A 17585-nucleotide genomic window follows, 5' to 3' on the forward strand; every position below is an offset into this window, starting at 1 on the left:
TATACTCACATATAACAACATATGGCATATGTTCCATTGTTAATCGAAAACTCATAGTTAGTAACTTCGGGAAGCAACTTTTCAGGCACATGGCATGGAATAAAAAGGTGACGTCTTTTTATAAATTTTCAGGGTAGCACATGCCACATGAAATACTCAAGAGTTTACAAGGGGGGAAATGAGGCGGGGAAAAATAAAATTCATATGCACCCTATATAAGCATGTAACTCCTAATGAAACACATTAAACAGAAACACATGACTTTAATTCATTTGTACTTTATGTTTCTTTTTAATAGAAATTAAATTAGTCACTTAATGTACATAATGTAGTGTTTGTTTTCCAGTCCAGTTGCTTTTCAGCATCCACTTCTGAGTCTCAAGGGAAATGTTATCCGGCATCAGATATGGCCCGGTGATGAACAGTGTCTAGCATCCGCTCTACTTAACAGGGAGTATAGGGGGTGCAGTTAACCTGCAGCTAACAACATGAAACGAAAAAACAAGCACAGACCTGCAATAGTATCAACATGCATTATTAGCTCAATATGCAGAGTCAACCCAAACCACACAGGTTTCTTCTAAGAAGCTAAGAGCACACGTGGAAAGGGCCACCTTTATCGAGACCCGTAGCCATAGTAGTAAGGTTCATCAGGGCGGAATCCGTACGCTGTCGCTGGGCGTCCCAGAATGCCAACTGGCTGGCCAAAGCCATCCATTCCAAGGCTAGAAAGAGAAAGAGAAAGAGAAATATGTTATATTTTTCACCACACACCCACAATGCAGGTCAGGTAAGAGGCCAGGAACTTTACACCTTCAAGATTCTCTTCCTAGCAATGGAAGTGATTGATGTGGATACTGCCAATTCTTTAAAAAAATCAATATAGCCATAAAATGTGTATGACAAATATTTACTGCTAATGATGTGTGCAATAAAAAATGCTGGGAACCACTGTCATCAGGGTAAAACCATTAGAGATAGAGAGGACAGATCAGAACAGTTTCAACAAATTACATGCCTATATGGCTTTTATGCCCGAGTATGAAAAGATTTTACATGCTAGCCATGATCTGAAATACAGTGGGAGGGAATGCTAAAACTGGAAAGATCTCCTTCATAGGAAGATGTAGGACTGATCTACTATTACAAGGACATGCAGTTGGGTTTTAACAGTAAATGCTCACGCAGGGCCAAACTGCACACTAAGCATGTGAGTAAAGGAAGAAGATAGGACATTTTACAGAATTTCAAAGTGATCTGCAATTCTCGTTCTGGCTCCGCAGTGCAAACATTTACTCAACAGTACATGTTTGAGTAACAGCAAGTTAATGATACATTTTGATTCATTTTATTCCATGGGAATAGAAGTCCAAAGATAACCTTCAGTTATAAAAATAACTTGATAATGAAATGACTTAGAACATTATTACCTTAAACAAAGCATTGTTCCTTTAGTAAACTATTTAGAAGAGAATCTGTTCTCCAGAGCACCCTCTAAGGTTCAGAAAATTGCCCAACGCTTAGCAAAATCACGAGCTTTGCCAGGCAAATGTGGCAGCTGCAGCATGCTCATGCACAGCTCATGCAGGGAATGCCAGTGAGCTCGTTTTCAACCACAGGAAAGGGCTCATGATGCAGAAATGTAAGCTCTGAAAAAATAAATATATTTAAATGATTTAAGATATTATTAGATGGGAAATACTTTTCTCTTACAAGCAAAATCTTAATATGATTAAACAATATATCCAAATAGCCACCAACTTACTCTCACAGCTCCAAATGAGATGAAAATACCTTATAATTTAAAATATTAAGGTTTTATATAGTGTGTGTGTGTGTGTGTGTGTGTGTTTGTGTGTGTATTGGGATAGGATTTAGAACTGAAATGTAAAGAGTCATAATACATATAGGGCATATTAATCAAGTGCATCCACCTCTCAGAGGAATGGAATTTCTGAAATGCAAGTCTAGGTTTAGCATTTATAATGAGTGATGCTGGATAAATCAAACTTTTGGGCTCCATCTATAATTTCTGAAAGTTGATTGAAAATTTTAAGCTTGAATTTTATCTTACAATGGCAAAATATTAGCACGCCCCTCCTACCTTGGTCCTATGGGAAGGTCACATTTTATGATGAAGAGAAATATTAGTCTAAAAGCAGCTTTTAAGATATCTCAGAAACCAGTGGCGTCCATGAGCTCAGCTACACCTGTATCATTTTAGAATCAGAGGAAAATTGCCGTAGAAATTTCCCCCCTGAAGCACTAAGGCTAACAGCCATGTATCTGAACAATGCTCCACTACGTAAAGAGGGATGGCATAGCTGTGGGTCTCCACTCCTTCCTTTATCATCTTTCTACTTAAGCCACTTCCTACACATTTTAGCGTCTCTTCTGAGGCCAAGCAGCAGCAGACTTAGGTTAAACTCAACTCAATGTTGTCTTTGTTTCTCAATCAAGGGGCTGTGGTGAGATCTCTTTCAAGAACTTGGAAATGAGAAGCACTCAGCAGATCAGTGAAGAACTAGACAAAAGCACCTTGAACTCTGACCCTCTCACAGAACTGTGACAATGACTAATTCTATCTGAAGGGGGAAGAGGAGCCTCAGAAGGCAGTCTGCCCACAGGCTCCCGAGGCAGCGCTGGGAGAACCAACCCAGGCAGTTTCCTGGGGGGCCCTCTGGCAGCACCCACCTGTTCCGGAAGGCTTGTCCTCCGCGAGGGAGGAGCCTCAACAAAGTTCTGAGAATCTGAGGTCATTATACACTTGAAAGGCAAAACCTTCCATTTTTTTTTTCTTTCTTCCTATGACCAATAGGCAAACTTCTGATCTCTTTTTTTCTCATGGGGCTTGCTAAAAGGGTAAAGAATAAATATCTGATATGCCTGATGGTGTTACTTTTCCATAGTAAGTTGACAGGTGGGTATTACTACGTTTTTTTTTTTTTTTAAACATCCATCACATTGCTGGTAAGAATTTGCACCCAGTCAGTGAAAGTAAGACGTAACCCAGAACTCTGGTGAGTTTGTGTCTGAGCCTGCAGGTGTCCTACTGACACAGAGACATCTCTGGGCAGTACAATGTCAAGGACAAAATGTCTTGCATTTCCATAGGAGGAGAAAAATTTGAAGCCACCTCTGTTCTTTTGGGACATGGGGACATTTATTCACTCGTTCTCCCGTGGGAGGCAACAATATGAGAGGCACTTGCACACCCTCATGAGGGACCAAGAACCAAGGGAGACTAGGCTGTGAGATGTGCACCTGCCCTTGTCCCGGTGACTGTTCTGCTTCAGGTAAGTACGTACAGTTGGCTGTTTATATGGGGCCTTAATCCCGCACTGCACGTGTGTCTCTGCATGTGCATGTCCGCTTCCTGGTACTGCTGACCTATGCACAGGAGCTGTGTGTCCCTTTAGATCAGAATATAGTACAACTAGATCACTCTTCCTTTCCAGGATAGTTATATAGCACCCTCAGGTCTAGATGTCATACTTTGGAACTTTAAATTAGAAAAATACCAAAATGCAAGATCTCTTTTTGGAAATAATAATTTCAGTTCAATGAAAATGGTTACTATTTATTGTGAAAAGACAACTAGGAAAGGTAAGGGCTCCAACCCCACCTGCTATTAAGTTTTATGATCCAAGAACAAAGATTTTGGGGTACCCCGAGAGGAAAATGGCAAATTCTTCATAAACAAAACATTTATATTTAAAATCCAAAAGCAAATGTAAAAACTACACCTAGGTTTAATTTTATAAAAACCCTTACAGCTCTTATTAGCATTCAGCAAGCAGGATGACTCAATTTCCTGTAATATCAACAAGGCTTCAAATAAATTTTTAACAGCATTCGCTAGGATTCTAAACCTGAGATGATGGGGGAGGGGGGCCCAGACATGACAGGTGGCGTGTCACATGCAGCACAGCACACGGGGACGGCAGCGGGGCGATCCCAGGCCCTCCGATGCTCTCACGGAACTCTGGGCCAGAGCTGACATTCCCAGAGAAAGGGAGGAAAGCCACCTACCTCTGGCCGTTTGGGAGGTTTAATTAGTGCATGTTTGCAAAGCACTTTGAAATCCTTGGATGAAAAGTGCTGCGTAAGTGAAAAGTATTATCGTTATTTTATTAGAATTAGATAAAAGCAATACAAGACTTTTTTTTTCTCTTTTCCTTCTTTGAAATTCCCAAGTAAGCAAAATGAATGTGGAGTACATGGTGAATATATTAGTGGATGCCACAAAAGGAAATCCCAGCCATGTTCTCTTTCACAGAACCTTTGTTGGACACATTTCCAGAAATCATCTACAGTCTACGCTTTCATCCACAACAGCATCCTTAACAGGGTCTAGCCCATCCTCGGGGGAACACTTCTGAAATGCAGGCCTCACTCCACCGTGGGGGCAGTTCGTGCCATTTGTGGCCACGCCAGCCTGTGAGAAAGTCCCTTGTTACACCGCTCTGAGGTCTGGTTCTATTAGTCCTAGATTCACCCTCTGGAGCCACACGAGAAGTCTTATTCTCCTTTAGTATCTATTTTACAACTCCTGTTTAATCTTTCCTCATGATATGGTCTCTAAACTCTTTACCATCACATTTTCTCTCTAAAATACTGGTAACTTCACTTTTTTCAGCATTTTTCTTAAAATGGAAGAAGCTGAAGATGTATAACTTATAATGTGGTCTGGAGCCAGTATAGAATATAACGGGATTCTTTTTCTGACTCTGCCAAAGTAGGCTAAACTGTATTGATCTTAAAGTTCTTTAAGGTGTTATCACCACCAAGTGGCTTACACTGAATGCACATGTGTCTGTGTATAATTCTGTGTACACACACACACACACACACACACACACACACAGGTACACACACAATTTTCACTTATAACTACCATGATGAATATCTTATAAAATTTTGGGCCTTTCTTTAGTGATTCTATTCTACCTAAGACAAAATCTTTTATGACAAATAAATTTTCAAATAGGGAATGGTGAGTCTTATTAACTATCTATCTTTGTGGTCCACCAGGAAAATCAAAGGCTGGAGTTCTTTTGAGATTGTGAAGTGAAAGGGCTGAAGGACAGCAAGTGGAACGTTAGGGTGAAAGTTTTGGGTTTCTGATTTGAGCAAGTGGCAGGAGATAAGGCTAGAAAGGGGGGTTAGGATAGATTCTGAAAGTTCTTCATATGCCACCTTAAAAGCTATATGCTTTTGGAGAGTTGTCATGGTTTTTAAGAAGGGGAACAATTTACCTCTGTTCTTTAGAGGGATGATTGTGGTAACAAAAGGTGATGAGAGGCAAGAGCATGGGGAACATTTAAGAGCATATTATGGCTGTCCACATGTGAAGTCATTAATGAGATCTGGGAGAGCATTGGCAGAAAAACAATGATGAAATATGCTATATTTCAAACAAAAATAGTATTTTTTTTTTTTAAATGTGGTTTACTATCACTATTTTGGAACTGAGAATTAAGGAGAATGAATGTAAAAATTAGCTGAAAAATTTAAAAGTTATAGTTAACTGAGAACAAAACAAATTTTGCCCCTTTGAATGGGAATATGCTTCATGCAATAATTAGAGGCTGTCGTATTCCATGTAGATAAAATCAGTAGTTCACTTCTGTATTCAATAGAAAGGCTGGACTGTTCTGGCAGAAGCGAACATTTTTTCTTCTTCTTGATATTGTTATATACTAGAGGCCCGGGGCATGGAATTCGTGCACAGGGGAGGAGGGTCCCTCAGCCTGGCCTGAATCCTCTCGCAATCTAGAGTCCCTTAGGGGATGCCCAACTGCCAGTTTAGGCCCCATTCCCGCAGGATTGGGCTTAAACCAGTCATTGAACACCCTCTCGTAATCTGGGACCGCTGGCTCCTAACCACTTGGCCTGCCTGATTGCCCCTAACCATTCGCCTTGCCTGCCCGATCACCCCTAACTGCCTCTGCCTCAGCCCCCATGGCTTCATCAGGCAGGTCATTAGGCAGTTTGGTCTAATTATCATATTATCCTTTTATTATTATAGTCACAAGAGAAGTATTAATCAAATGAGACAATGTCTATAAAATTTTACCTAATGTTTGTATAGTGATATTGTATTATTAAAGCAAGATCTAAAGGTTCGTAATTTTCAGACCAACCACTAGATGGAGGGCTTGTCTTATCACTGAGTATTGCCCTTTTGCGAAGTTAGAAAGCAAGCTTTATAAAATTTAAAATTTTCAGCTATTTACCTTCTACAAAATGTGGTTTACATTGCTCTCTCACATAACTGATGTCTTCATTTTATAAGTGTGAAACAACTTACTTAAAGCTAAATAGGAATATCAGGCACATGCCAAGTGCTGTAACTAGGGCCTATGAAAAGGCTAGAAAGACGCTGTAGTCTTGGACACGGAAAAATGTATTGTACATGCATGCGAAGGTACTACTGTTGTAGAATGGCTTCTATTATGCTCATTGAACTGTTGACAGGGTCTCATTTCTACAAATTTATATGTAATAAATATATATTTTGGATTGCTCGAAGGTGTTACTTCTTGCTTCGGACTTAGCCTTTGTAAGATTGAGAAAGTGAGCAGGTAAGCAGTCTTTTAATGAGCTTCACCAATATATATCAAGTTTAGCTGTAATTTCCCATTTGGTTTTCTTTTAATCTTTCATATGTATGGTTATCACTTTTCCTTTTGTTATAAAACTAAATGCCTAAGGATACTAAAGAATCATATTTTTAGTGAAATCAAGCTAAGTGATATTTCTCCCCAAAATCAGGAACAAATGATACGAGTAGTGGGAAGTTGCGTTTAAAGTGCTCATATGTTTACTTAAAAAAAAAGAAAAAAAGAAAAAGACATCTGTCAGTTCTAATGGGAAAAGAACCATTGACAGATCCTTTTAATTTAGTTACTATTCTGAGAAAAACTAATCTGTACGAATAAGGGAATCATGTGTAAAATAGTCATGAACTTATTCCAAATGAAAAAAAATCTATTTTATTGATGCTTCTGTAATATCATTCAGTTTACACTTTTATTATACATCTTAATTTGTTGTTTAACCATCTCCAAAGTCTATTTTAATGTGGAGATGTTACAGTTGGTATCTTTTCATATTACACAACCACTGCACTGAGTTGGTTTTTTTTGTTTAAATATATATTTTATTGATTTTTTACAGAGAGGAAGAGAGAGGGATAGAGAGTTAGAAACACCGATAAGAGAGAATCCTCGATCAGCTGCCTCTTGCACACCCCCTGCTGGGGATGTGCCTGCAACCAAGGTACATGCCCTTGACCAGAATCGAACCCAGGACCCCTCAGTCCACAGGCCGACGCTCTATCCATTGAGCCAAACCGGTTTCGGCCAAGTTTTATATCCTCTTACTTTTCCTATATTTTATAGCCTCACTGAGGTTTCTCTATTAATGCTAGTTCTTGGGCATCCTCTCTTACTATTGCTTCTGACGATTCTCCTTCATGACAGTCATTTCTTTATGAGCACTGTAATTTTTTATTGTGTTCAAGTTTCAGGCTTATTTGTTTTTCTTGTCTGTCTGTTGGCCCTTGAGCACTGGAAATATTTCTACAGAGAGGTTCTGTATTTGCTTATAATTTCAAGGCCCTGCTGATCTCACTGTCTTGAAGCAATTTTAATAATTTCTGGGTTTGGGGTTCCCTCAGTTAAATTCTGAACCCATTCATGTATATGGAGCAAGCTGGTGAATTAAAACCAGGAGGCCTCTTTTCAACCAAAGTTCCCAACTTTCTATAGGGAATCAGTGCCACCCTCCTCTATACCACAAAACCCACACCCCACCCAGGATTCTGTGGGTGCTTCCTTTTTGTGTGCATGTGTGTCACTGGGGGTGTCTCCTATCTTTGGGAGTTTTTGTGGACTTGGCCAGGAATTATAAATGGTTGTCCGATTGTGCATTTGTACGGGAGGATGCCCTTCCAGGTCAGCTCGGTCTACCGTCTTGCTGCAAGTCCCCTTCCATTTTACACTTCTTAGCTGCTCTGTACATTCAAGGAAAGAACTTATAAGCTTCATGTTCCTGTAACTCGAAATTGGCTTTCTTGAAGAGGACAAGGATTTACAAGAAACAACTGAGCTATTAGAAGATGTTTTCTTTCCCCTTATTTGCAGCAATTAACAGAAAAAATACCCCAATAGATGCCTGGTGGAAGCTGTCAGATGCGGTTATCAAGCCGATGTGAATATTGACTCAAATCTAGAATGGTCTCCAACTTTTTCAGCAATCTTTTAATGAAGGTATCTTTAACTTCCACTTTTTTCAACGAAGCACAAGACTGCTTGAAGCTGGCAGTTCTGTAATATCAAGCAATGCCTCATTTCACACCACCAAATGTGCGGGGAGCTCACCGAGCTGCTTAAGTAACCCCTAGGTCAATAAACTGAGTCATTAGCACCTCCTTTGAATAACTGTTTGTCTGTTACTGCTTCAACATTTATATAATCTGTCATAATACCTTGGTTTTTTAAGGTACAAAAATGACTGCTGTAGGCTTAACATAGAGACTAGAATGTAAGTAGCAATGTTTTCACAGTGATGGTTTAACTGTCCTGTCTGGTACTGAGTGAGTTAAAGCCCGAACACCACAGCTAATTACTCTGTAATGCTAACCTTAGTTGCTGGTTCATTTTGAGACTCTTTAAAATATGAACTGTGTATTTTACCCCTATGCACTCTCTTAATGATTTGTTTTTTTAGACTGAAATCACTTCCAGCCATCAGTTATACCCTTGGTCTCTACATATGCACTTCTCCAAGCACAAATATTTCTTTTTCCTATTGGCCTGCCAGCCCTGTCAGAGCGAATTTCACTTTAAACTCGATGCTATGATACTTAAAACCTCTTGGATTACTCAGGCTGCCAGTGTGATCTATGACCTTCCGAGAATGACAGCTGCACTTTCCAATTTGCTTCTACCGCTTGGGGAACCAGAAAGCACATGCCAAAGAGGGAAATGCTTCTGATGTTGAACAGAGAGGAGAGTTCTTGTTGGAGGCGGGAGCCGGAGCCCATTAGGTACTGAAAAACGCGAATCAGAAATGAAAAGAAACCAAACATGCTGCAAAGCCTAAGACCTTGAGCATAACTCAAAAGCTAATGCTGGCACTAAAAACTTTTGAGTCCAGTTAAAATATGAATAATGACCTCCAGTTACTGTAATGTAAGCGCCAAGCAGAATCTCAAAGTGATAACGCACTCTCAACATGAACAAGTTCAAGAGATGGAAGAGAATCTAAAATTATCACGAGAACTGTAAGAAAATGGACTGTCTCTTGCTTCATAAAACACAGCCATCTGACATGTGGATGTAGTCAATGAGGTAATATGGCTACTAACATGCACACTACCCCTCCTGACATACTAGTCTCTCATAAATGGAAAATTATGGTTGAGCTTCTGTTAAAACCTTGTCTCCAAAATGCTTAAATAAATATAATGTAGTTTGGGGATATTTCGATATGGTTTTGAAACTTTTTGCTTTCTTTTATTATCTTACATAAGAGTGGGAAAAATGTTTGTTGTAAAAGAACTCTAAAGTCTTATTAAATATAAGAAGCTTGATGTAAAGTTTCCAATTTATGTCATGTCTATTTATTCATTTACTTGTCTCAATATTTAGGTTAAATAATCTACAAATTACCTTTGGCTGATAAAAATAAAATAGTGGTTGAAAAGTTAAGACTTGTTTGTAGCTAAAGCAAACTAAGTAACATATTTCCAAAATTGTGGGTACAAGAATGGATAATAGAAATAGTATTTAAACAAATTCAAAGTATCTGATTTAAAACAGCAAAGCATGAAAGTTTGAAATTTTGATTCTCAGTAAGTTTATGCTATCAAATATACAACAAAAAAGCATTTTCTTGGGTTATGATAACATTTCAAACCTCTATATTGGACAGTGTTATGAGTATACTTTCAGTCACTAACTCAGTAATTTCAGTAATCAACTCAGGCAGATAAGTATTTCATAGCTATATGGTGCCCTCTAGAGCATTCAGAACCTCAGTATACTGTGCACTGTACCGACATTGCATGTAGCACTGGAAGAATAGGTACTAACGTAAATCTCCACCCTTAAATTTTACGAGTTCTCTTGGTCCTTGAGAATATGATATATTATGGATCTGTAAACACAAACCAACCAACCAACCAACCCAAGGTGAATTTATTTTCTACTTACATCTATCTAAGGCTAACTTTAGATTTTCAAGATACAGACTGACTTAATTCCTTCTGATCAACCGGATGCAGTCTTCTGATGATGACGTGAAGTATTTCCTTATCATTTTCATTGAACGGGGCTGAGCTCTTTCTGGGCACATTGGGTTGATACTAAGCAAAGTAAGTGTACATGGAAAGAACTATACAAGCTTAACAAATAGTTTTCTGACTTGTACCCTATTATCATATTTTAATTGATCTATTTTCAAGGCAACATAAGGAAACTTTTTAAAAGTGCTGATGTATGTAAGCATTTCCCTCCCTTAATTTAAGGGCTGGCAATTATGTAAATTAAATTCAGCAACATTAATTTAAATATGAACTTAACTCCTGAATTTTTAAAAGTCAGTTGGGCACAATGACCTCAGAAACAGAATATCTGAATAAGATTTGTCTCTATTGATAACTTCTTTTCAGTCTATATCTGTAACTTTCTTTGTCATGATTATTTTTGTAAAATAAGAATAACGGCTATCCCTTTTAACATCTGTCTGCCTTGAGATTATATTTCCAAGTCTCTTACAAGAACAGTATGGTGACTCCTATACAGTTGGTGTTGTTATTGTTCTGACATATGAAAATAATAGAGCCTTCCCTAAAAACACCTAGGAGATCCTGGCTCCTGCCACCTCATGTAGACAGTGAAGGGATCTCCATCACACCTGGCACACTTCCCATGCATGCTTTCTGTCTGACCTCCCGGGGCTCCTACATAATTCATAGAGAGCTATGCCTTTGCACAGGCGACTAATTTTTGTTGCACCAAAATAATGCCACAGCCAATCATACCTTCCTTTTACCATAGCGAGAGTGAGTGGCTTGTGGAAGTGGGATTCTGTGTTACGACTGATGCAAACGATACAACATCTTTAGCGATGAGAAACACTGGGAAAGGCTCTTTACATGCTTTCTCGTCTTTTACAGTCAGTGATTTTACTTTGAAAGTAGCTGATCAAGGGCAAGGTTTTTGGTTATTTCACACAAATCATCACTTCTCACCTTGCACACATTCCTGTTCTCAGGTTGACTGCTATCGTGTTGGCTTCTCTTTGAAAAGGGCACAGAAGTACTTAGAGTGGGGTGTTTTCATTTTGGGATGTTCATTGTGTTGGGGTTGTGCCAACCCCACAAACTGGGACTTATAAGCAGAGCTGGGCAACGGTGAGGAGAACTCTCTCTGGAGATGGGAATGCAGCGTACATTCTTGAGGTTAAGGGCGGAACAGGGTTTTAGGTAGAATTTCAAACTCACACACAGGTGTCTTGACCTTTGAACTGCTCGGGTCTGAACTGCGCGGATTGGTCACATGCATTTTTCAATGGACCAGCACGTTGGAACCGTGTTGTCCAAGGATAAATTCCCGGTGGGAACCTGCGTATGTGCAGGGCTGATTGTAGTTACATGCAGATTTGTCACTGCCTCGGAGATTGGTGCCCCTAACCCCTGCATTATTCAAGAGTCAACTGTATATCTGTATTATTTCAGGCATGCAGGATGAAGAAAGGTTACAAACTTGATTTACTTTAAATGGCTATGGTACCCACTTGCTGATGGCAAACAGTACTTCACTCCCCAGACTTTGAGAGAAATAGGCAAGTTGCAACAGTAAGACATTGTAATAGTTTCTTTTTCCCCTTTGGGTATATAGAGGATAAGTTAATTATAATAATTCAATATTTATAAAGTCCTTAAAATCCAAAATTCTTTAAAAAATGTTTTAGAGACTTTTAAGAATTCCTGTTCATTTACCACCTCAAAGCTATCTCAGCATGAAGTTTTAATACCCATGTAAACATAGCTTTATGGCTTTCTTGTATCAATTTGAAAAGATGTAATTTTAAGTTACACTTGCAATTTAAAAATTCACTTGTCTAACTATGCTCCTAGAAGCCTCCACCTCTCCTTTCTCATCTGAGGGGCTCTAAATGAACCCCTTGATACTGTCGACCAATTTGGATTAATTTTTAATATTGCTTTTGCCTTTTAATTTCTAACAGGCCAATATGAAGGTGCTTTGATTTTGGCTGGAAAAACCTGAAATAGGAAAGGATATCTGAAAAAGTGGGTGGGATGTATCAACTAAACAAACAAACCAAAAAAATAGGCTTAAAATATATGTGTGTGTGTGTGTGTGTGTGTGTGTGTGTATGTATGTTACATTACATGAGATAGGATGCTGACTTATGTCCACAAAGAGAAGATATTCACGAAGTCATTAATTATGCTCCTGTTTATAAATCTATTAAAAAGACTTTAATCTTTAACTTAATCAAAGGGCATCAAAAGCATTTGTTGATTGTGCCACTGTGCCTCACTAGTCTAAAATGAAGCCATAAAAATATGTAGCTTTTACCGGTATAGACATACATAAGATTTATGATGGCCAATAATTCACTTTAATAACAGAAGTATAAAGATCAGAAAATTACTAATATTCTTCCAGAATATAAAAACAAATAGCATTTGAAATTAGATTCTATTATAGAGCCACACTTGTCTCTTTGGAATAGCTGAGATCTACCTAACTGATGAAGGCACTAAGTAGTTAAGAGATTACCAAGTGACTTGGGCTACTACTGAAAGATTGTATATAGACCTAAAATTCCTACAGGTAAAATCTACAAAACTACAGTCCATAATTCATCCCCTTAACTCCAGACATCGTCTCCATTTTCAAATAATCATCAATGGAGGTTTATTGCGTTTAAAATGAGAAAACAGAATCCATTTGAACACATTTTTGTAATCTAAAACTCCATTAAATGGTTTGAGAATTCATCAATAGCTATTCCCTCCCTCCCTTCCTTTATAAAATGGGTCTCCTCAAATCTCACGGTTATTCAAATTATGTTTTGAAGGACATAGATGTGTTTTTAAAGAAGCATTATCTCTATTACAAAGCCACAGTGAGTTGCCTTCTGGATTCATCCTTCCAAAGAGCCTATTGTTATAATGAAGAATTTACTGTATAAAAATTCTAGTGACTTACCATCACAATGCAGTATTTTATTAAACAACCTATGTAATTCAGGAAGTGTATTTCAATGGTAATTCAATTCTTTGTCAAAAATTGCACTGTGCCCTAGCTGGTTTGGCTTAGTGGAAAGAGTGTCAGCCTGTGGACTGAAGGGTCCCAGGTTTGATTCTGGTGAAGGGCACATGCCTGGGCTGCAGGCTGGATACCCAGTAGGGAGCATGCAGGAGGCAGCCGATCAATGATTCTCTTTCATCATTGATGTTTCGATCTCTCTCTCCCTCTCCCTTCCTCTCTGAAATCAATAAAAATTTTTTAAAAACATTGTACTGCTAGGCATAAAATGAAAAAAAAAAAAGTTTTTTTTTTTTTTTTTTAACATTTAACACAGCATGACATTCTTTTCCAAAGATGATTGATTTTGTGTCCTCTTAAGATTAAGGACAATTCAGAACTGTTTAAGATGTTTATATCATTGGAATACTCATATGCACACAAGCACATTTAATCAAGGTGTGGGAACAACACAAAAGTAGGCAGGAACATGTAGAAGACTGTTTGGCACAGAAATAAAATCTTTGGGACCAGCTACAATTATCAGAAAATCATGCTTTGTTAACCATGATAGTTGTGTTCCGATTAGAGAAAGCACATTCTAACCTCACTGAGAGATAAACGCTCTAGGACTTGAGAGAGCTAACACCAGAAGGCAGTCCATTCTTCTGAGAAGTGCCTATCATTATGGACAGGTCTACATCCTCCTGGCACAAAGTCCTGAAGGCACCTGATCTTTAAAACCCCCTATTACTGTAATCTGGACACGAGGTGCCTGATCTCTGTGGCTCTCCACCCCCCCAGTCCACACGGCTTGTAACCTGTAATGATTATCCCATGCCGACTTGCCCACACCTGTAATTCCTACTTGCCCATGTACTCTTCATCCTTCTACCTAATATGTGCAGCTGGCTTATGTAGGGTGCAGAGCAGTTTTTTGTGGATGACCCGTTGCTTTCCCATATACCGCATTATTGGAATAAACGCTCATATGATTCAACCCTGTCTCTGCTTAACTGGCCGAAGTAGTGACAGGCAGCCTGGATCCCTTGGTTGTCCAGTTACAAGACCACTGATGTCCCAAAGTTGACAAAGTACTTGGTATTGATTCCTGAATGCCTTTTCTAAGCCAAATAATACTATTAATCATAAATATTTTAAAAAAGAGAAAGTTGAAATAAGGAATAATTATGCTTTAAGTCATCTCAAATAATGACATTTTAAGCCTGAACTATAACTTTCTGGAGGGAAAAGAATTGTTTCTCTATCCTGGTGCCCATCCAAGTCCTTGTCAGTTAGAAAGGTTACTAAATAAAGAAAATATTAAGTGTTACAAGAAAACGTTAAATCCACATTCTTACCTTGATTATATTTATAAAGTTAATTTAATTTGTCATCACAGAAACTTTAGAAGTTAAAATATCTTTTAGAAATGACAATATCCTTCTCATTTACTAGTTACTAACAGGTCATTAGTTAAGATTTTTTCCAGTAACAGGAAAAAAATACAGTTAAGGAAACTCTTTATTCATTTTAAGTATAGCATATAATTTGTTTCTACAGAACATAGGCTATTCGATAACAAAAAATAATATAAAACTTGTTAATACTGGGACATAAAAAGTTTCTTTTCCCAATAATAAAAATTTTTTTTATGATAAAAAATGATATTTGGTAAGAGTAAGTACTTCTCTCGTGTGTGTGTACATACATATGTAAGAAGTACTTCAATGAGATATGTTGTAATATAATACATGTGTACTAAGAATTTCTTAACTCAATCTTAGGCTACATATAATACTGCAATTTAAAATATTTTGATTTATATAGGTTATTAAAAAAATTCCCATATAGCATAGGTCCCTACCAACAATGTCATAATATAAGCATATAATACTATATATGTGCATGTGTGTCTATATATATATATACACACACACACTCAAGATATATATATACACACACATATATATATACATATACACATATATAATCTTGAGTCTATAATAAATATAGGGTTGAGCAAAAGTAGGTTTACAGTGTGAATGCATGAAACTATTTATTCTTGTATTATTATTTGTCAATTATTGTGTTATTTTCTATATGAACAACTGTAAAGCTACTTTTGCCCCACCCTGAACTATACATTGTATATTTGAAAGGATGCTGAAATGGTAAAGATAATATATAAATTTAAGTCACTGTTAAAAAAAATTAAGATTGAAAATAAAATACAGCCCAGGAAATAGAGGAAGACACATGTGTGCTTGAACACTGGCTCTGACCCTTACAACTCATTTATTAAACAAACATCTATTGAGAACCTACTGTGACAGGCCCTGTAGGCACACCTTTGAATGCAACAAAGTTCTTGGTCTCCTGGAGACTAACCTCTTGTGGAGAAAGGCAGATAAATAAGTGACTGGGGTGCTAACACAGAAGTTAGAGGATGGGAAAGGAGCTTCTTTGATCATTTTGTCAGGAAAAGGCTCTTGGAGTGATACCTGAGCTGAGATACTTGAGACGTTCATGTAAAAAATAATACAAAAAGGAAGTTTCACAAAGCAGGGCCTAGACACTGCTGAGGATGAAGGACAAGGAAGGCCCACTGGATGTGGCGATGTGAAGACCACTGGCGATCTTGACAAGATGGGAAAGAGAAGAGTCTTTTGAGAAGCATGTATGATAGGAAGTGAGAAATGGGCAGTAGTTGGAATGTGATGGGGGGCCAATGAGAGCAAAATAATCCGATAGAAGGGAAAAGAGAGGACAGCAAAGAAATCCTTGAAAAACAACAGGGATGGGGCCAGAGCGAAACAGACTGGCTGGACTATACAAAAAGGCCACTTTCTTCAGTGTAACGGAATGAAGAAAGATGGGTAGAAATAGAAGTAGACATTGGGTGGTAGGAAGATGACCGTGGACAAAATGCTTAACTTGATAAGCTTCAGTTTTCTTCCTATTAATGGCTCCTTGTCTGAGCTGTTGTGAATATTAGACAGGGATGTAATAAACAGCAATTAGCATGCTGCCTGGCACTCAATGTACATATCTATATATATAAAAGGCTAATATGCAAAGTGTGCCCTCGGGAGTTCGACTGAGAGTTCGATCACAAGACTAGGAGTTCTATCGCTTGCTATGATGTGCGCTGACCACCAAGGGGCAGTGCAGAATGAAGGAAGGCTCCAGCTGGCAGCCGGCAGCCAGCAGCAGCAGAAGGAAGGTCCTAGCTGGGCAGCTGAAAGGCCCAGATCAGCCCTGATCGCCGACCAGGCCTCGGGACCCTACTCATGCACGAATTTCATGCACCGGGCCTCTAGTATTTCAATAATTGCCATCATTATTATTAATTAACAGATATAAGATTGCAGGAGGAAATTGAAACTATTTTAGTGAACATTTCAAGTAACTGAATTAGGATAAAGATTAAGTCAATATGACAGTGAAGCCTGAACTGTTTCTAATTCTTTCCAGTAATTTCATTTAAAACTGGACTGGACAGTTCATGTTCCAGAAACAAATTTTTGAGCAATTTTACTTATTTTTTTTTTGAGGAGTAATAAAAACTTAACAAAATTAACGTTTGTTCTGTGCAGAAATGTTTTGTGGGCTTTCAAATCCAGAACATTGGATGGATTATGGACTAATGGTCTGACACAGATTTAATGTTATAGAAAAATGAAGAGGCAAACTACAGAACAGAGCCCCCACCTATCCCAGATACAGAGTCTAAAATTCTGTGTTAGCCTCCACCATTTTCTCCCAATGGAAACTATAATATGATGTTTTAGTTTAAGTACACATAGACTGACTTATTTTAAAGTTCAACATTTCTACATTATATTTAACACCTTCTGAAAAGGCCCAGGGTAGTAAGTACTGCACCTCTCTGTCTTTTAAAAATTTCAAATCACTCTTTTCTCATTGGGGTAACTAAAAATAGTCACTTCTCCAAGTGGGTCCTCTGTTTTATCAGAAAATCTTGATAAATTTAGAAATATTATCCTAAATTTCAGTGCAATTTTAGTTATTGTTTTTATGATAGTTATCTAAATCATTGAATGGGTATTATATACTACGAGAGGCCCCGTGCATGAAATCTGTGCATGGGTAGGGTCCCTAGGCCTGGCTAGGGAACAGGGCCGATCAGGGCCTTCTGGCTGCCAGCCGGGGCCTTCCTTCGTTCCACACCGCCCTCTGGTGGTCAGCTCACATCATAGTGAGCAGTCTAACTCCCAGTCAGCTTAACTTCCCTGACTGCTGGCTGCTAGCTGGGGCCTTCCTTCGTTC

The 17585-nt window shown here is 38.3% G+C and overlaps 1 protein-coding gene across 2 annotated transcripts in view; it reads right to left on the reverse strand.

Moving 5' to 3' along the window:
* Positions 1-261: 261 nt before the first annotated feature.
* Positions 262-17585, reverse strand: part of KIFAP3 (kinesin associated protein 3) — a 110085-nt gene continuing 92761 nt past the window's right edge. Inside the window, exons 20-21 of one of the 2 annotated variants that reach the window (XM_084865981.1) lie at positions 4033-4101; positions 262-725 (exon numbers count right to left, since the gene is read on the reverse strand). In XM_084865981.1, the coding sequence (XP_084722107.1) occupies positions 4056-4101 (46 nt within the window). In that variant the 3' untranslated portion in view covers positions 262-725; positions 4033-4055. The remainder of the gene's footprint in view (positions 726-4032; positions 4102-17585) is intronic. The other variant, XM_084865980.1, reaches the window with a different exon arrangement.

This window comes from Pipistrellus hanaki (genome assembly GCF_964339955.1).
Source record: "Pipistrellus hanaki genome assembly, chromosome: 18".
NCBI lineage: Eukaryota > Metazoa > Chordata > Mammalia > Chiroptera > Vespertilionidae > Pipistrellus > Pipistrellus hanaki.